The 20,470-nt window shown below is 39.3% G+C and overlaps 2 protein-coding genes across 2 annotated transcripts; one reads left to right on the forward strand and one right to left on the reverse strand.

Annotated features, from left to right (window-relative positions):
* Positions 1–395: 395 nt before the first annotated feature.
* Positions 396–7,235, reverse strand: zbtb33 (zinc finger and BTB domain containing 33). The gene is made up of 2 exons (XM_053630704.1): positions 7,152–7,235; positions 396–6,392 (listed from the first exon to the last, which is right to left on the reverse strand). Exon 2 carries the CDS (start codon positions 6,389–6,391, stop codon positions 4,472–4,474), a length of 1,920 nt encoding a protein of 639 aa, XP_053486679.1. The 5' UTR covers position 6,392; positions 7,152–7,235; the 3' UTR covers positions 396–4,471.
* A 4,589-nt stretch (positions 7,236–11,824) lies between these two features.
* On the forward strand, positions 11,825–16,492 carry nkap (NFKB activating protein). Its single transcript, XM_053631575.1, has 8 exons — positions 11,825–12,530; positions 12,947–13,027; positions 13,129–13,193; positions 13,639–13,731; positions 14,110–14,149; positions 14,369–14,554; positions 14,672–14,821; positions 16,059–16,492. Exons 1-8 carry the CDS (start codon positions 12,175–12,177, stop codon positions 16,231–16,233), a joined length of 1,146 nt encoding a protein of 381 aa, XP_053487550.1. The 5' UTR covers positions 11,825–12,174; the 3' UTR covers positions 16,234–16,492.
* The last annotated feature ends 3,978 nt before the right edge of the window (positions 16,493–20,470 follow it).

The raw sequence follows: 20,470 nt of genomic DNA on the forward strand, positions 1-20,470 counted from the left end.
GTTTGAAGTACAGGAACAGTTCATACTGCCTTCTCTTAGTATACATTTAATCATATCTTAAAAGGTGTCTATTCACTGTGATTAGTGAGGAGTCTCTAGCTTTATATGTACTTTGTTTTTGGGGGGTTTTTTAAAGCAAACTGTACAACTTTGTACGCAAAAATCTGTAAATGGCAGAAAAAATTTAGCAAGAATCACTGTTGAAAACATATTTTATGTGTATAAATATTACCTTTGTACTGTAGAGTTGGTGGTTTGAAACAAAAACAGACTAGACAATGTAGAATACCACCTTCTATATACTCAGTTATCAGACTTGCTATATTATTAAACTTAGCTAGACACCTCCATGAAGAATGAATGCTGGAGAAAAATGTTTACGTAATTGACAGCAATGAGAAATAAGTACTCTAAAGTTTTATTTCACATTGTACAGCACCTAATAAATATAGTTGAACAAAATAGAAACAATTAAATTGGTCTTTAGTAGAACAAAAATTTGTTAATATGCAAGATTAACAAATGTTAGAGCACTCACTTTATGAATGTGGCAATATTTAGTCACATGATCATCCTAGCCATCCAAACCATTACCTACTAACTAGAATACAATGGAATACATACATGTATATGTAAGAAGGAAATATAGAAAAACACATGGGAAAAAAAACAACAACAACAAATTACTCCTCCTGTTACACTTGGATAATGATCTGCTGAGTAGAGGCTCACCCACTTTACTTCATTAATTCACAATAATTCATTTTCATTCATTACACTTTTGGTGGAAATGACCACAGCCGTATATGGCCAGCATATAAATAAAAATGTACAATTTTACAAGTGCCATCTGCTAAATAATGGACATATTACTAACATTCACCAATGTCTTCTATCCTCCTCTGCAATCAAATCATAAATACAAAAATTGTTTCTTTATGCTAGACAAGAAAACCAAGATTATCGTATAAAATGAATGGTCTCTGTAATGGAACAAGTGTATTATTGTTTTATAAATTATTGAAATGATCATAATGAAAGACCCAAAACACAAACAATTTTGTTCATAGAATGTGTCAATGTCTCCAGCACTAAACTGTAACAATTAATCTTCTGCACATTTGTCCACGTTTTCTGTGTTGGCGTTATAATACATGGTCATTTGCAGACTTTTTATAAATGGTGTGCTCTCAGACTCATCATTAAGTTACTCAATCTAAACATTATCAAAGTTCCTCCAAGCTAGCAATACTGTAAAAGTGTTGAACATGATTGTGTAAAATGAATCTCACAATGCAAACTATGCCAAAATTCAAACTGAACTAAAAAGAACATCTGTACTCATTACCCTAACTCATACCATTTCCCCACTGATACCATTCATAATTTTTTTCCAGCAATTCAACACTTTCACAGATTAAGGGTACACTATGAAATGCTTTGTTTTCTTGATGTCATTTAGTTCTGATTTACTGCAACAAATGGCTGATTCGCATTAGGGCTGCAACAACTAATCGATAAAATCGATAATTAAAATAATCGACAACGAATTTCATTATGGATTAGTTGGGTCTGTGACGTCACTGTGGATATCCCGTCAGTGACGTCACTTCACAACGGTGAAAAACGCATTTCTATGAATAAAAGACATCTGAAAAACAGTGGAGGTCACAGCGTGAGCTGCTGTGGGAAAAGTGCACGATCCAGGTTGTCCAAAACATGATAATGTTTTTTATATTAAGCGCTTCAAACAAACTCGTGAGTGTATTAACGTGGCTTGTCGTGTTAGATGCTGCGACAGACGCCTGTTTAATGTGTTCCAGACATGTTTTCTTCAGCGCAGAAATTACATTTTTACCTTTATATCCTTATCTGTAAATGTTAGAAATTCAAGCCAGTATTTCCATTTTACATAAAAGTCTCGTCCTGACAGCGAGTGAGTCTCCGTTAAACTTCAATGAATGAGCACGAGTCCACGCATGTGCGTCAATCAAACAGCGTGCAATAGAAAGGAAGCGCAATAACGCTGACTAAAATGTTCATTTTGATCAAATATGTTGTTTGATGCTATATTTAGAAACAAAAGTAATTGTGTTTTTTATGAGAGCAGTAACCGTAATGAAGTTATAACATGTAATTGTATATAAATGTAAGAAGTGTCATACATTTACAAAATAAAGTAACATGTTACTGTGTTCAGATAAGTGAATGTGTGTGTTACTGCAGATCATTCAACTTCTTACTTAGTTTGCGCTTTTGTTTTTCTTTTCTTTGTTATTTTAGCATTTTTAATATGGTGATTTAACTTCTGCTTTAAAGCTTGTAGACAATCAGTTGTTTTAAAAATATAATGATAATATTTTTTAAAATCCTTTGCACAAGGTATAGCATAGCCCACATAGATACATTTAATATCTTTTGCACAATGTGGTGCAAATGAAGGACAACATTGGGCAGAATGTGAAATAACATGGTTTTTTTTCGGAAACAATACAAAAAATAAAAATCAGTCTTTTAATCCACCTAATCGATTAATCGAAGAAATAATCAACAGATTATTCAATCATAATAGTCATTAATTGCAGCCCTAATTTGCATGGTTTAAATAATATTCATACAATAAAGGAATATCCAGTCTAATGTAGGGAAGAAAATAGCATCCCTCAATTACCACTGTCACTATTGTTTGTTTTGTTTTGATCAAGCCCACACTGTACTTTTAAAGTAAAAGTTCAAAGATATTTGTTGTATGAGAAGTACTGCCAAAATTTAAAGCATTAGACAAATGTAACAGCTACAGAACAATTTCAAACACATGATTCTGACAAAGCCCCTGAACCCCATCTTGAATGGTAAACATACAGTCATGTGAAAAAATAAGTACACCCCCATGGAAATTGTTGGCTTTTTGATATATTTGGACAAGTAAACATTTGATACTCTTTGAAACAGAATTAATAAAGTTGATACACTATCAAATGACACAAAGCTGACATTTTGTAGTAATTTTCACAATTTAAATTAACAAAAAAAACCATCAGTCACATTGCAAAAGTAAGTACACCCCTACATTTATCACACTTTCAAATCCATAAAATTCGAATCAGGTTTTCAGGATTGGGTACCAGTGATTAGACCCTGCTTAGGAAGTGCAGGTGGAATCTGTCTTATTTAAACTGGTCTCATATCTAGTGTCTGGTGTTCCCTTTGTTATTGAGGTGTGTGGTGTCATCATGCAAAGATCTAAAGAGTTCTGTAAGGCCTTCAGAAAAAAGGTTGGGATGCTTAGGAGTCTGGCGAGGGATTTCAAAAGATCTCCAAATTATTTGAAATACATCATTCCACTGTAAGGAAAATAATCTACAAATGGCACAGATTTCAAATGAGTGCCAAATGGCCAGTAAGTCTTGGTAGTAACTGCTAGTAAGTCTTGGTAGTAACTGTTGGTGTCAAAGTGCAAGCTTCTACAAGAGATTGCACAAATCTGACTTGCATGGGAGGCGTGCCTGGAAAAAGCCTTTGGAAGACTACAGTTTGCCAATGAGCATGTAGGCAAAGACCAGGCCTTTTGGAATCATGTTCTTTGGACAGATGAATCAAAGATAGGAGTTGTTTGATGACAGTAACAGCAGACACGTTTGGCTCAGACCAAAGACAGCTTTTGGGTAGAAGCACCTCATACCAACTGTGAAGCACTGTGGTGGAAATGTTAAGGTTTGGGGTTGCTTCGCTGCCACAGGGTCTGGGCAACTTGCATTCATTGATTCATCTATGAATTCTGCATCATATCAAAGAGTGCTTGAAGATAATGTGAGGCCATCTGTACAACAGTTGAACAAAAAAAATGGACCTTTCAACAGGATAATGTTCCTAAGCACACTTGCAAATCCACCAAGGAATGGCTCAAAAAGAAGAAATGGAGGGTTATGGAATGGACTAGTCAAAGCCTGGATTTGAATCCCATTGAAATGTTGTGGGGGGATTTGAAACAGGCAGTACATGCAAGAAAATCCTCAAACATCTTGCAACTGAAAGAATATTGCATGCAAGAGTGGTCAAAAACTCCAGCAAGCCTGGTGGGCAATTTTGCAAAATGCCTACAAGTTATTTCTGATAAAGGGGGCTGTACTAGCTTCTAAGGCCAAGGGTGTACTTACTTTTCCACAGAAGAATATCACATCTATTGATATTTCTGTTGAATAAATATTTGAAAAGTATCATTTTCCTTGTGGTTTTTTTCAAGTAAATAATCTTTATTAATAGGCACTGTTTCAAATGTTCAACTGTTTGCTTGTTCAAATATGTCAAAAAAAAGCAACACTTTCCATGGGATGTATTTATTTTTTTCACACGACTATTTTGTGTTCAATTAACTTACTTACTTATCCAGTTGACTGAATTCAAGAACATATTTCTTTAAACCTGGAACATTAAAAGGCACCATAGCACTCAGAATTGTGAACATGCCAGCTCAGTATGTTTCTGGTATGACAAATTCAAACTCTGTCGTGTTCTCTGCGTTCATTTGGTTTGCGGGTCGAGGAGGGGCTTCGGGTCGTGAATGAGCCCCTGGTCGATTGTGTGCATCAGGCTCGACAAAGATGTCATTCCAGGTCAACATTTTGCTCTGGCTGGAAGGGAGTTCCTGGTTTGTGAATTGTGGCCTGCCAGGGCTAACGTGCTGCACAATCCCATCTCCATTAATGAGTGGAATCCCCCCGGTCTCGCCCGAGACGAAAGAGTACGGCTTGAACTGCAGCGTTTTACATGGAAGTAAGCGGTACAAGTTATTGTCCGTGTCGTCCTTCTCCTTCCTGCCTGAAGGGTCTTGATTGTGCATTTGCTTGCAGTGTGATGACAACAATTGGTAGTTGAGGAACGTTTCACTACACAGTAAACACTGATACCTTCTCTCACCTGTGTGAGTGATCTCGTGTTTGGTTCTGTATTCAGCCAAAGCAAATACTTTGTCACAGTAATGACACGGGTACTTCCTCTCCCAGGAGTGTGTGTTAAAGTGCCGCCTAAGGCTTGTCAGGCACACATAGGGACGCTTGCACACAATGCACACATAAAAGGTCTTTCCGTCCATAATAAGTTCATAATGATCCTCTTGCTCCGATTTACCTTTTTTCTTACCTCGAGGCGAGCCGGTGGTCAGATTGCTTGCACCGTGCATTGAGGTCTGTGATTTTCGTCCAGGGGCAGGGCGAGCTTCTCCTTCACCCGAGTACTCTTTCACAGGAACAATGTCATAGGTGTTCTCCCCTATGTTGGCATAAACCTTACATCCTGATGACAGCGAATCGATTTCTGAGGCTTTGTCTAATGTAATTGTCTTCTTAGTCAAAGCAGCATCTAGCCCAGTTCCATTATTAGTGCTGAAGGTTGGCCTCACATCTGACAGTCTGATTTTGTCTGGCCGATCTGGTGACTGCTCCAACAAAACCGTCTTCTTCTGAACTCCAAGCACATCATTGGGTTCCATAGGCAGAGTGGTATTTAGAGAGGCAGGGGTATGACTGTTCACATGAGCTGGGGTAGCAGGTGCACTCTGTGTGGAGGATCTTGCATCAGAAACCATAACAGCATCAACGGTTTTTGGGGACATAGTAACAGCTGCAGGGATTGATTGGGCTTGTGGTTTGTCTTGGAATTTCTTTGGCACTTCACCTTCTGAAGGTAGCTTGCTCTCTTCATGTTGAGCTTTTTCCCTTTCAGGATTCAGTTCTTCCTCATTTGTGCCTTTTTGCCTTTTAGGATCTGGCCCTTCCTCCTCGTCCAAATCTATAACCTGAGATTGCTTTGTCTTCTGAGCTTTCGGCGCTTCCAGCTCTGAGACAAAAAGAACATCGTTGTCTTGATCATCTCTGTCAACACTGCCACTTACCATTTTGAATTCCTCGGCAGATAAAGAGAAGGATTCTGTGATGATCGGCATAATCAACACTCCGGTTTCATTTTTCTCAGCAGCATTAACATTGCTGGTGTCTCCTTCTTTTGACAAGCCAGGTAGCCCCTTGACTTGTGAAAGTGGGGTCGCGAGATTGGCAATGAACTTGACTCCTAAGATCTGGCCTGCGTTGATAAGATCTTCAAGCTTGTCGGAGCGAATTCGGTGGATTTTTGAGGTGTATATGTAATTCAGGACTTCTTCGAATATGTCTGCCTTGATAAAATTTAGCTCAATCACATGTCCTGCAACTGAAAAAAGCTGCCGAAAGTAAGTGCTAGATGCTGACAGCATTGTCTTGTGCGCCCTGAACTTGCGGTCCTGTACAATTATGGTCACATCACAGAATAATCCGTTGTTTCGCTGCTCACTGATGGCTTCTAGCAATGACACAGGAAACTGTGTGTCAGTTACAGATATCAGCTTTAATTTCGACATCCTGTGAAGAAAGCGGTGAAAACTTGGTGAGAAAAATAAAGTCATTCTTCCCTAAACAAACTATTTATTGCAGATAACATAAGAATATTTTAGAATATAATTATTCGATATCATTTCCACCACATGAAGTATAAAACCTGTCGCTGGTGGTCTGCATGTAACGGGTTTCGGTAGCCAGAATAAACACTGTTTTTATAGACGCATGTGATGCTATTGGTGGACTATAAAACGTTTAAAATTGTAGTTTCGTTAACAAAAAAACAAAAAAAAAAACCAAAAAAAAGTATATGCTAATGTGAAACAGACCTTTATAATTCTATTTGTATTAACGGGTCTAAACGCTGTTAATGCAGACCTTTTAGCTAACAAGCTAAACTGATGTGAAAGCAACAAAAAGGGACACAAGTAATTAATTTACGTGCAATGCAAGTTTCATGTCTGGTCGCTAAGCATTCAGGAAGTGCAGCATTAATAAGCGGGTATTTTCTAGGCTTATTGCAAACACGTGCCCGAAAGTATAAAATCACCAGATAATGCAGAAAGGGCTAAAAACATTAACTGACTCGCTAACGCTTGAATGTTCAGTTCATCTCTCCTGGTTCGGCGCCAGGTTGCGGCCTACGGTGCTAGCACAGCTAACCTAGCTAGCAGGGTGTGAAATGCCAAGCTAGCTAGGTTGACTTAGCTGTCATATTTATTAATGGAAGAAAACATCACAGGTTTGTAAAATATTAATATTTAGTGATGCTTAATTGTGTACCTGCAGTGCGAAGCGTCTGTATCCAGGCTTCTGTTTTTGAAGTAATAAAAAACACACAATGCTGGTTTGTGGCAGCAGACAACAAAAAGTCTGTTGTTGGAGCTGAAGGAAAGGCTGCGACTCTCTGTATAACCAACAGGAGTCGCAGAATCATCTGTCTGCTCAATCAACCGGCATGCAGTGAATAATGACCATCAGTGATGATGTACACATCTCTCTCATGTCTGTCATAGTTATAAACGCTTTAAGTAACCAGTGCATTTGATACCTTACTTTGCCTGTATTTTATCTAACTGAATGTGATTTTGCATTCATTACTAGCCGTTAATCCACGTGACCAAGTATTCGCATAAACTGAATTGAAAACTACTGCACAAGTAGGATTTAGCTGGAATGGACCTCATCCTAAAACTTTTTCAAGCTCACAGCACGTTATGACACCCTCTTGACGCAACTACCCGCGTGCGTTTGTTTTCAATTAGGGTTGCCAGGTCTGCGCGTTAAAGGCAACCCAAAACGGACATCCGCAGCCAAATGAGCTGGGATAAAGACACTGCAGATATACAGTGCCTCCAGAAAGTCCATCCATCCATTTTCTATACCGCTTATCCTTCCTTCAGGGTCACGGGGAAACCTATCCCAGGAAGCATTGGGCACAAGGCTGGGTACACCCTGGACAGGGTGCCAATCCATCAGGGCACAATCAAATACACATTCACACACTACAGACACTTTGGACATGCCAATCAGCCTACCATGCAAAGCCTACCTTTGGACATGCCAATCAGCCTACCATGCAAGGCCTACCTTTGGACATGCCAATTAGCCTACCTGGGGGAGGAAACCGGAGTACCCGAGGAAACCCCAGCAGCACGGGGAGAACATGCAAACTCCGCACACACGGGGCTACAGTGGGAATCAAACCCCCGACCCTGGAGGTGTGAACGTGCTAACCACTAAGGCACCGTGCGTTGCAGAAAGTCTTCATGTATTAATGGTGGTAGCATCATGCTTTTCAGCAGGAGGAACTGTCCAGCAGGACAGTGAGCCAAAGCACAGGGAAGAAACTACAAAGGAATGGCTGAAAAAGAGAGAGAGGGAAAGAGAGAGAAACATGGGTTTGTGTTTTGGAATGGCTGAGTCAAAGCCAAGACTTTAATCCATCTGAAAACCTGTGGCATGACCTGAAAATTGCAAATGGGAAATGCGCAAAGCTAATAGGAGGAAAAAAAGAGGAAAAAGTAGCATCTGTAATTGCTGTAAATCATTCACACTGAGGTGAATATTTATATATGTAAATTCTTTCTGGGGACTTTATGTATATTTTTCACTAAAGACCTAAAATGATCTCATATTACTAGGCTATAACATACCCACGGTGAAGCATGGTGGTGGCCACATCATGCCATTCAACAACTGCTGCATCCACAAAGCCATCAGTATTGCAGATGACCCCTCTCACCCTTTTCATGGACTGTTCACCCTCCACAACAGTTCCTTCCCTGAGGCAGTCAGATTACTCAACACCCTGCTGCCTCCCAACACTCACCTGGGCTAGTTGAACACCTAACCCAGTCAGCCTCATACCACTGCACATGCACTAACCCATTAAGATTCAGTACTACTGCACACTGCACTTTACATACAGTAGCTGCATCAGTCACTTTATTCTATGGAACTTGTTTTTGCTGCCAGTATTGCTGCTATACTTGTGCTGCTACTTTACAAAATAGCTACAGTCCATGTTTACAATTACAGTCCATGTTCTGTATATCTATTGTCTTGTGTATTTATTGTTTTGCACTCGTCTCACACTGTTGTGTATTTGCACTTTATGTAGTCTTGTGTACTGTTCCTTGTTGCACCATGGTCCTGAAGAAACAGCATTTTGTTCCAACGTATACAAGTTATATAGAGGAATGACAATAAAACCCCACTTGACTTGACTTGACTTGATGCTTTATGGTTACTTTTCGTCAGTCAGAGCTGGGGCTTTTATCAAGGTGGAGGGAATCATGAATAGCTCCAAATAGCAGTTGATTTTAGTGCAAAACATTCTAATAAGCTTAAGATGAAAAAGAATTTCACCTTTCAGCACAACAGTGACTGAAAGCATACATCCCAAATCAACAAAAGAATGGCTTAGCCAAAAGAAGATCAATGTTTTGGAATGACCTATCCAGAGACCAGACCTGAATCCAAGTAAAAAAAAAAAATCTGTGGGGATGACCTAAAGTGGGCGGTGCACAAGAGATGCCCTTACAATTAGACGGATCTAGAATGTTTTTGCAAGAAAGAGTTTGAACATATTGCTAAATCAAGATGTGCCATGCTGATAGACTCTTACCCATAAAGACTGAGTGATGTAATAAATTCAAAAGGTTCTCCAACAAAGTATTAGTTTAGGGGTTTGCACTCTAATGCAACTAGGTTGTTGTTGTTTTTTCCCTAAAAAAGTTTCTGATTGTTTTTCACTTTATTTGTATACTTTACAATTTCACATTAAAGGTGAGAAAAGATCTGACATGATTTATCTTAGCGTCATTTTTTACTTCACAAAAACCTGCTATTATTAACAGGGTTGTGTAGACTTTTCATATCCACTGTAAATGATCTTAAATTAAGAATAATCATGAGATTCCTAACCCTGATCCTGGAGTACCCCCTTTACCTGCTCTGACACATACACAAACATTAAATGGTTAAAGTCAGGAAGGGCTGTTAATTAGCTGATTATTTGTTTTAGAGTAAGGAAAACACTAAACTGTGAGGACAAGTTGGAATCTGTGGTATACACCAATTTACTGAAACAAAACATAGGCTTTGTTCAGACACTACTGACTGCAATTCTTCAGTAACTGGGTTGCCAAATCTGCCAAAAGCAATATAATGTCACTTCAAAATCAAACCAGACCTGTACAAAAGTTTCCTGACATTGCCTTCTTACAGCTGAAAAAAATGTTGACTCAAAATCAAAATTTTCAAGGCTATCATGACCATCACTGCAAAATATGTTGTGATATTCAAATGTAAGGTCATACAGTAGCGTGAATTATTGGGATATCAGGTAAACTTCATGGGACTGTTATACTTAGTAGCATTTATTGTCTGGCCTGACAGGTGAAAGTCAAAAGTTTTGTTACTAAGCCCTTGCTGTGGAAGTGATTGATAACTTAATCAAATATGAAGCTGACCCCCAAAATCTTGAGGCATGAAAAATGACACACTTTGGCTAGCCACCCCCCCCCCCCTTTAAAGTTATAAAGTTGTGATTACTAATTTATTCCACATATTTATTATGCATATATACATATGCTACTGTAACAAAATAAGCATGAAGTTTGTTCACATAATGCACAGATTTTTGTAATTTAATAATTTTCAAGATGTCCCAAATTACAAAACATGGTTTGGTCATTTGGGACAGCAGGTGAATGAATATATGAACTGATTCATGAATTTTGACAACTATGGTTAAATAATACAATGATTAATTTTATGTGCCTTAAATAGTTTTTGTGAAACATCATAATAAACAGGGTATAAAGTAGACTAGGAAAAAAAATCCGTATTATTAGATACTGTTGTAAATACATAATTGCTGTGAGAATGAGAAGACCAATTAACAGACAAATCAACAGTGATACCAGAGGGAACAGCTTTGAGCAATGTTAAATATTTTTTTTAGCACAAGTGAAGTTATACTTTTGAGTAAGTACGTTCCCTATCTCATCCATTAGGTGTGACAGACCAAACACCTTGTTCCACAAAATCATGAACAAAATACAGATTTTCTTTTAAAGAGAATCAATCTATTTTTCCACAATGAACAGCTGTGTGGTGAAAAAAAATTGTGCTTATATATTAATGTCCAATTTTATACGTGACTGCGAAAAGAAGCTTGACATGTAATTTACAAGGTTCAAAATCACATTTCAAAAGAAGCTCAACACCCAAAAATCCTCAAAAACTTTACTAAGTGGTTTGAACCAGATCAACTGTCATTTCCTAAGAAATGTCTGGAACCACTTCATTTTATTGTTTATTGCATGGCCTTAAAGTCAATTACATTCAATCCACCCTCAATAACAGGTTTTACAAGGTTGCCCTTTCTAATATAATGTTTATTCTTCCAAATGAAATTATACTGAATTTGATTAATATTCCTTAATATTATGTCAGAGATAATCCCTTTGTAACCATCTATTCAAAACATTTTCGTAATTTTACTATATTGTCCATTCTGTTTGTCACAGAGCAGAAATTTGTCTGTCACTGGTATCATACATATAACCATTAATACATCTACATAAATGCTTACACATTGACACAAACACAGACTTAAATACAATTACACTCACTACATAATCCTTAAACACATTTCCAAACACCCCACAAAAAATCACAGCTGTTTTAACTAGAACAGCTAAAATTAGCCACTTTAATGTGTTTCGCAACTATTTGTTCCGCATTATGCCAGAAAATATGCCATTATGCCAGAAAATGGTAGATTCGGTGTTAAAAACTTTTCTGTGATTCAAGACGCAGGCAATCTTTTTTTTTTTTTTTTTTTTTTTTTTTAGCGAAAGCGACTTCTGGTAGAAGAAACAGCGGAAGTAAAGTAAATTATGACGCATTTCCGCCGGGAAAACGCGTACCTAGTATCGATGTGGGGTTCAAACTGTAGGGGGCGATATTACAAACTTAGCACAACTCGCGACATTGCGACGTAAATAACAGTTAGACCTTTTTTTTTGTTCGAAACGCGTTTATTTTAGATACACGGATTAATGATTGGTTTTTGTTTTACGGCTCGGACAGTATGTTAACACAGTCTGAACTGTAAATCCATTTTCGGCCGCTCTGAGGATCTAAAGCCACAGCTCGTTCCTCTGAGGTTTGGTGTTGACGGTTTCAGCACACGCATTAATGTAAACAAGGAGGAATTATTTATCTCAGAAAGTAGCACTTAAAGTGTGTACTAAAAGAAAGCGACTGTTTAAACACAGCAAAGCGCTTAACGATGCCCGAGCTCAACGGCAAAAGTTCGGAGGCCAGTAGCCCGAGAAAGCGCCGCCGGAGCCGCTCGAGCAGCGGAAGTGCGCGGAGTCGCTCGCGGGAGCGCGTGTCGAGTCCTGCGGCCGATAACCACAGACACAACAGGACCGATGAGCGGAAGTCGAAATGGTCCGATAACAAAGAGAAGAGCCGGAACCGCTTCCGGATGGGCGGCTCGCGCAGTCGGTCCAGATCGAGAGAACGAGAGAAGTTGGCCTGGGCTGACGAGCGGGACCGGGGACACTATGCGGGATCGAGATCCGATTACTACGACAAGAGAGACGATATCCAAAGGCAAAGACAAGAAGCCTTCATCGCCAGGTAATATCTGACTTAGTAGTCAGACTTATACAATCACTAAAATAGAGTTACTGATGACTTTAGATAAGGTTGTGTCACTTGATTAAAAAAAATCCTATGTAACACGTGATTGTGTTTTATTTATTATTATTATTATTATTGTTATGGGACAGTGGTGGCTTGACGGTTAAGGCTCTGGGTTACTGATCGGAAGGTCAGGGATTCAAGCCCCAGCACTGCCACTGTTGGGCCCTTGAGCAAGGCCCTTGACCCTCTCTGCTCCAGGGGCGTCGTATCATGGCTGACCCTGCACTCTGACCCCAGCTTCCTATAACATCCTGGAATATGTGGGGGAGAATTTCACTGTGCTGTAATGTATATGTGACAAATAAAGACTCATTATTATTATTATTAATAATAATAATAATAATATTCAGGCGCTTGCAAGAGCGTGAGAGAATCGGTGAGCTGGGATGTCCTGAGGTCTGGGGCTATTCACCAAGAGTCCGAGACCCTGAGTAAGTATGAGTTAAAGTTTGGATGTGAAGTATGCTACCTGATCTCCAACAGTGTGTGAGAGCTGTATGTGCTTAAATTAGTGGTGTTTTCCTCCCAACAGCTCAGATGAACACACTCCAGTTGAAGAGGATGTGAAGAACAGCAGCTCTGAGACAAGTTCAGAAGGTGTGGTGATTTACATTTACATCTGTGTGTGCTTGTTAAAGCTGTGGGCTTTGTGTGTGTGTTACAACATGTGATGGTCCTGAGTGTCACCCTGGGTTTGAAAAGTCCATTTGAAAAATCCCACCTTGCATACACCAGTTCTGATGCATCCTATGTCATCACATCAAAAAAAAAAAAACACCTTAAAAGTTAGTGTGTCTTCACACAGAGCTGCTGGCATCATATCATGGAGGAGCTTTTCCCCTTCAACAACTTTCCCTTTTTTATTTGTTGGCTCACAGTGAGCCTTACAGACAACCTTACTCTGCAGACCTGCACAAGCAGTGCTCTGACTGATCCTAACAGAACTCTTAAACTGTTTCATGGTGATGGCTAATGATCATGGCTGATGAAGTAAATTGATTTAAAGAGTACTGTTGTTGATTCCTCAATTTCTTATTTACAGAGGAAAAGAAGAAGAAGAAAAAGAAACGAAAATCGAAAAAAAAGAAAAGTCGCAAGCACTCGGAGGACACAGAATCAGAAAGTGACTCAGAAGGTCTGTTTTGCTTTATTCAACCATTAATCTGAATTGCTTTCCTACTCCCAGTATACTGTATTACATCCAGTATGGCTAAAAGTTACACACTCATACAAGCATGCATAAATCAGTCCTGCTTGTGAGATTTCCTAACCCTAACATGCCATTACCAACTCTTGTAAGATAATTGTTAATAATCAGCTGGTGAGCTAGATGAGGTGTGCTGGGGAAAAAACTTGGAAAAGTTTTTGGAGTGGCACTGGAGTTGAGTGACCCCGATCTAGTGTCTTACATGTCAAATGGGGAGACATTTTTGACTGAGCCTCTGTTTTAATCAGACCAGCCATGATATACAAACAGTTATGTTTTTTTGTTTGTTGTTGCTTCTGTTTACAGAAGAGGTCAAGAAGAAGAAGAAAAAGAAGAAAAGTAAAAGGTCAGTGAGAATCTCTTCTTAATGTATGTTTCTATTGTATAATTTCCCCTTCTAAGACATCAAATTCAAAAGACATCTAAAGGCTTTGGTAAATAGCTGATAAGATTAATCAGGTGTGTGTAAGAAGGTAAAATGCTACACTGTGCAGCGCTGTGGCTCTCTGGAAACCCCTTGCTCTAAGTAAAGACGTACACTTCTAATGTATATTTATTATCTCAGGAAGAAATCAAAGAAGAAGAAGGCTAAAAAGAGCCGCAAAGAGTCAAGCAGTTCCAGCAGTGATCAGTCCGCAGAGGAAGATGATGATCTCGGAGAACTGTGGGTGGAGAAAACTCGTCTTGATGATAATGTGGTTGGACCTGAAGCTCCTCTAACTCACATGGCCCAGGATGATAAACCATTAGAGTGAGTATTTGCATGAGTATATTACTCATAAGGTTATTATTGTACAGTACACTACTGCTGAATATCATTATTGTCTGGAGTTTAATGAAGCTTTCCTCCCTGTCCCTGCTTTTATAGTTTTGGCCATGCTCTGTTACCCGGTGAAGGTGCTGCCATGGCGGAGTACGTAAAAGCAGGCAAGCGTATTCCAAGGAGAGGTGAAATTGGCCTTACCAGTGATGAGATTGCGGACTTTGAGAAATCAGGCTATGTGATGAGCGGAAGCAGGTATGTGGGCTTTTATTGATTTTTATCAACAAAGGATTAACAACATACACTCAAAGTAATACACATAGGCTGTGTTCACACAGTAGGCAAAAGTGGCCCAAATCCGATTTTTTTTGTTAGGCTGTTCACATTTTTTCAATGTGGCCCATATCTGACATTAGTCTGAACAGATCACACTCTTAAACTGCACCACATGCGCAAAGGAGCAGCGGAAACGTTTAACTTTCCTTTGGCGCTGTAGCCAGGTGTTCGTATGGCCGTGTTCGGCCATTTCTTTTGCGATCTCTTCAAACATGGAGTAGTTGGGATACGTGCTTTCTAATTTTGCTTGTACAGCAGCATCACCCCAAATGTTTATGAAGTCTGTTATCTCATCATCCCACCACTGAAATCCTCCTTCACTGTTATCCTCCATTTTTCTTTCCTGGTAGCGTAAAATTATTACAAATGTCAAGTTTGACTGACGTAAAAGTCGCATGAATTCTCCGCACGTTGCATTGCAAATTATGAAAAAAGCAGCAACAAAATGTACAAATTTTGGCCATAACAATCACAAAATATCTATGTGAAATCCTGTACGGACTGAGATGCATAGCTGATGCATAAATACACACATTAGTGCATAAAGACAGGGCCACCATTACCACACGTAGGCTAACTGGGCAACCGCCTATGGGTGGCACTTTCTTCCTTTACTGCCTGCTCTCACACCCCCATGTAAACCTGTACAATTTTTACTGCCCCTGAGAGTATTTGTGACATACACATGCTGACTCTTTCTATAAAGCTGACATTCTTAATTGAATTGCGCAAAAAGCATATTAGATTTATTTTGGATTAAGAAAAATTTTGAAAGCATTTCTTGTGCTGTTGCTGGCATCATTCACTAACTGTCTAGCAGCTTTGCGATGAAATGTTGAATGATCCAGGTAAATAACCACCAATAATCAAGCACTGTGAGACATCTTGATGATACACAGAGAGGACTTTTTTCACATCATTGATAAATTGGTTACTGTTTTTCATTTGATGATTTCTGACATAGGGTCCAGCACTGTAGTCCATCAGCAATGCTACACTAGTGTTTGTGCATACGTGCCTGTTTTTTTGTTTTGTTTTTTAGTCGTCTGTTTCTCCTGCAGTGACAGCTTTCATGATGCAGTTCAGAGCTGCATTAAGATGCATTGTTTAGGGCTTGTTCTGTTTAATGACTCTATAACGCTTGATAACCCCACAGACATCGGCGTATGGAGGCTGTGCGTCTGAGAAAGGAAAACCAGATCTACAGTGCTGATGAAAAGAGAGCCCTTGCCTCCTTCAACCAGGAAGAAAGGAGAAAGAGAGAAAGTAAAATCCTTTCCAGTTTCAGGGAAATGGTGTACAGAAAGACTAAGGGAAAAGAAGAGAAGTAGAATGTTAAAAGCAGTGCTAAAATCCCAGCTCTGGGTTTCATTGTATTATAATTTAGTAGGAATGTCATAGTTCTTAATGTGCAAAATTTACTGAGGAAGTCATTTATCAACCTTTTGCTGTGTTTTATTTTCTCCTCTTGATAAAAAAAAAAGCTTTGAGTCTGAAGATTATCTATTGTATTAATGTTCATAGAGCCATGTAAACATCATTCAGTCTAGATTTAAAATGTACAAATAAATGCACTGAAAACACATCAAACTCGAGTCATCCAACCTTTATAGAGCCGGATAAAAAAAAAATTTTTTAAAAAGGGGGAGTTGTAGTAATGGTAATGTTGGCAGAATTGGTATGTCCTGTGAGATCCAAAAGGTAAACTTTTAAAATCATCAGTGCAAAAATAGTGGATTGTAGTTATTTTAGAAGTAATTGCATTAGCACCAGAATTCTCAAGTGGAGAAGGTGGTATTGAATATTTTAATTCCAGTCAGTACAGAAATATTTAACATTATGGCCTTTGTTTGGGCGTAGTATTTTGAAGAGTACTTGGAAAAAGAATGTTCTGGTTTATGGTGGTCAGGTGAAGGCTATGCCAGGAACACTGGGCATTATGAATACATTCTTTAAGCATTTTATACTAAGAAATTACACCAAATGCCCCTACCACCTCTATTCCCATCAGTTCTTCATAATATATTATACATAATAAATTAATATTGATTAAAAGAGTAGCCTTAAAGCAATGTTGGCTGGTAGTGCTACAGTAGCATCAGAATATAGTTATATTCCCCAGTAGTGATATGGTGCATCATTACTTTTAAATCAAGTATCTTATTATTTTTTAGAAGTTTTTTTAATCAATATATACTTTTTAATCCACCAAGTTATGTGCACTATATGGCCAAAAGTATCTGGACACCTGACCATCACCCCCAGATATGGGCCTCCCCAAACCATTTCCACAAAAGTGGAAGCACACAATTGTATAGGATGTCTCTGTATGCGATAGCATTACAGTTTCCTTACACTGGAGATTAGGGGCCCAAACCTGTTCCGACATGACAATGCCCCTGTGCAAAAAGCAGTCTCTACGAAGACATGGTTTGCCAAGGTTTGAGTGAAAGAACTGGAGTGGCCTGCACAGAGCCCTGACCACAAACTCCACTGAACACCTTTGGGATAAACTGGAATGCTGAATGCACACCAGGCCATTTCACCCAACATCAGTGCTTGAGCTCACTAATGCTCTTGTGGCTGAATGAGAAAATCCCCACAGCCACACTGAAAAATCTAATGGAAAGCCTTCCCTGAAGAGTGGAGGTTACTATAACGGCAAAGGGGGACTAAACCGGAATGGGATGTTCAAAAAGCATGTGTACTTTTGGCGATACAGTGTATTTCTTGTCAGTTGGTCTAACCAGGTTATTGATATTTTCTGGATTTTGCAAACAAAAAAAAATTTGTCTTTGGGTGGATATTAACAGTGATGTTAACCTTTCACTTTTCCCCAGTCAAACTACAGACATAAATCTTTTATGTAAAGCAGGGGTTCAGTTTAAGCCAGGAAACTCTTATAACTGTAAACTACATTCCACTGACCTCTTCAGCACAGATTTATTTTATGAACATGATCCATAATACTATTCAAATATTAGGCTTATTACTCAAATGTGTACAATATTTGGTACATATTTGTGTACATATAGCTATATAATAAACTCAGCAAAAATAAATATCCTCTCACATTAAACTGTTTTTATTTCCAGCAAATTTCTTAACATGTCTAAATATTTGTAGTAACAAAACATTAAATGACTGGAGCATAAAATGAACAAGTTTCACAGATATTTGACGAGCAGAAATGGAATAATTAGGAGTCCCTGTACAAAGGGGGGTGGGGGGGGGGTGTCAATATTAAAAGTAAGTCAATATGTTGTGTATCCACCAGCTGCTTTAAGTACTATAGTGCATCTCATCCTCATGGACTGCACCAGATTTGTCAGTTCTTGCTGTGAGATGTTACTCCATTCTTTCCCCAAGGCATTTGCAAGTTCACCATCACGTCTGGGGGGACACATGGTTACATGTAATTTTCCACTCAAGGATGATCAGCTGTCCTTCCTGTCTCCCTGTAGCACTGTCTTAGGCGTCTTACATTACAGACATTGCAGTTTATTGCTCTGGCCACATCTCCAGTCCTTATGCCTCCCTGCAGCAGGCCTATGGCATGTTCACGCAGGTGAGTAGGAATCCTACGCATCTTTGTTCTGGTGTTTTTCAGAATCAGTAGAAAGGTCTCTAGTGTCCTAAGTTATTGTAACTGTGACCTTAATTGCCTAGTGCCTGTAAACTGTTAGCGTCTTAAGGACTGTTCCACAGGTGCATGTGCAATAATTGTTTATGGTTCATTGAACTAGCATGAAATAAATGTTTAAACTTTAAACCCTTTCCAATAAAGATCTGTAAAGTTTATTTGGATTTTACAAAATTATCTTTAAAATAGTCTCTTGAAAAAGGGAGGTTTCTTTTTTGCTGAGTTCACATAATAGAGATTAGATAATAGGCTTAAGAGAGATAACTTTCCCATTTCAGAGAAAAAAAATTCACATCAATCTACACACCACACCCCATAATGACAAACAAAAAGCAGATTTGTGATAACTTTGCAAATTTATTAAAAAGAAAAACCTGGAATATCACACTGACAAGCATTCGGACACTTTGACATGACATTTGAAATTTAGCTCAGGTGCATCCCATTTCTCTGGATTCTCTGAGATATTTCTATACTTCGATTGGAATCAACCTGTGGCAAATTCAGTTGACTGAACATGATTTGAAAAGGCTCCCACCAGTCTAGGCAAGGTCTAACAGCTGAAAATGAATATCAGAGCAAAAACAAAACCATGAGGTCAAAGGAACTGCCTGCAGAGCTCAGAGACAAGATTGTGTCGAGGCACAGATCTGGGCAAGACTACAAACATTTCTGCTGCATTGAAGGTTCCCAAGAGCACAGTGGCCTCCATAATTCTTAAATGGAAGAAGTTTGGAACAACTAGCACTCTTCTTAGACCCGGCTGTCCAGCCAAACTGAGCAATTGTGGGAGAAGGGCCTTTGGTAAGGGAGGTGACCAAGAACCCTATGGTCACTCTGGATGAGCTCCAGAGATCGTGTGTGGAGCTCAACCATCACTGCAATGCCACTTATCTGGGCTTTATGGCAGAGTGGCCAGATGAAAGCATCTCCTCAGTGCAAGACACATGAACGCCTGCTTTGAATTTGCACCCAAAAAAGCACATAAAGGACTCTCATGGTCTGATGAAACGAAGATTGAACTGTTTGGCCTCAATTCCAAGCAAGTGGTGGTAGCTATGGGGCTGTTTTTCAGCAGCAGGGACTGGGGCATTGGTCAGGGTGGAAGGTAAGCTGAACCCAGCAAAATACAGAGATCTCCTTAATGAAAACCTGTTCCAGAGCACTCAGGACCTCAGACTGGCCCAAAGGTTCACCTTCCAACAAGACAATGGCCCTAAGCACACAGCCAAGACAACAAAAGTGTGGCTTAGAGACAACTCTGTTAATGCCCTTAAGTGGCCCAGCCAGAGCCCGGACTTGAACCCAATAGAACATCTCTGGAGAGACCTGAAAATGGCTGTCCACGGATGGTCCCTGTCCAACCTGACAGAGCTTGAGAGGATCTGCAGAGAAGAATCCCAGAAAATTCCCAAATCCAGGTGTGCAAAGCTTGTTGCATCATACCCAAAAAAACACTTTAGGCTGTAATCACTGCCAAAGGTGCTTCACCTAAGTACTGAGTTAGGAGTATTATGTGATTTCAGTTTTTCTCTTTTCAATAATTTTGCAAAGATCACAAATCTGATTTTTGCTTTGTCGTTATGAAGTGTAGCTTGATGTGGGGAAAAAAGGCTGCAGCATAAGAAAATGTGGAAAAAAATGAAGGGATCTGAATACTTTCTGAATGCACTGTAGCTTACATTATATAGCTTGTACATTATATGGCCAAAGGTTTGTGGACACCCATATATGCTTTTTGAACATCCCATTCCAGATTTATTCCCCCTCTGTTGTTATAATTACCCTCACTCTTCATGGGAAGGCTTTCCACTAGATTTTGGCACATGGCTGTGGGGATTTGTCCATTCAGCCACAAGAGCATTAGTGAGGTCAGGCACGAACGTCGGGTGAGGAAACCTGGTTGAGGTCATGGCTCTGTGCAG

Source organism: Ictalurus furcatus, chromosome 8, assembly GCF_023375685.1.
Source record: "Ictalurus furcatus strain D&B chromosome 8, Billie_1.0, whole genome shotgun sequence".
In the NCBI taxonomy this organism is placed as follows: Eukaryota; Metazoa; Chordata; class Actinopteri; order Siluriformes; family Ictaluridae; genus Ictalurus; species Ictalurus furcatus.

Bases quoted from the DNA above. Each gene is read 5' to 3' on its own strand.
- zbtb33 (XM_053630704.1), bottom strand. From the start codon at position 6,391: ATGTCGAAATTAAAGCTGATATCTGTAACTGACACACAGTTTCCTGTG.
- nkap (XM_053631575.1), top strand. From the start codon at position 12,175: ATGCCCGAGCTCAACGGCAAAAGTTCGGAGGCCAGTAGCCCGAGAAAG. The intron at 14,555-14,671 runs GTGAGTATTTGC...CTGCTTTTATAG, and splicing joins CAGGATGATAAACCATTAGA to TTTTGGCCATGCTCTGTTAC. The intron at 14,822-16,058 runs GTATGTGGGCTT...ATAACCCCACAG, and splicing joins TATGTGATGAGCGGAAGCAG to ACATCGGCGTATGGAGGCTG.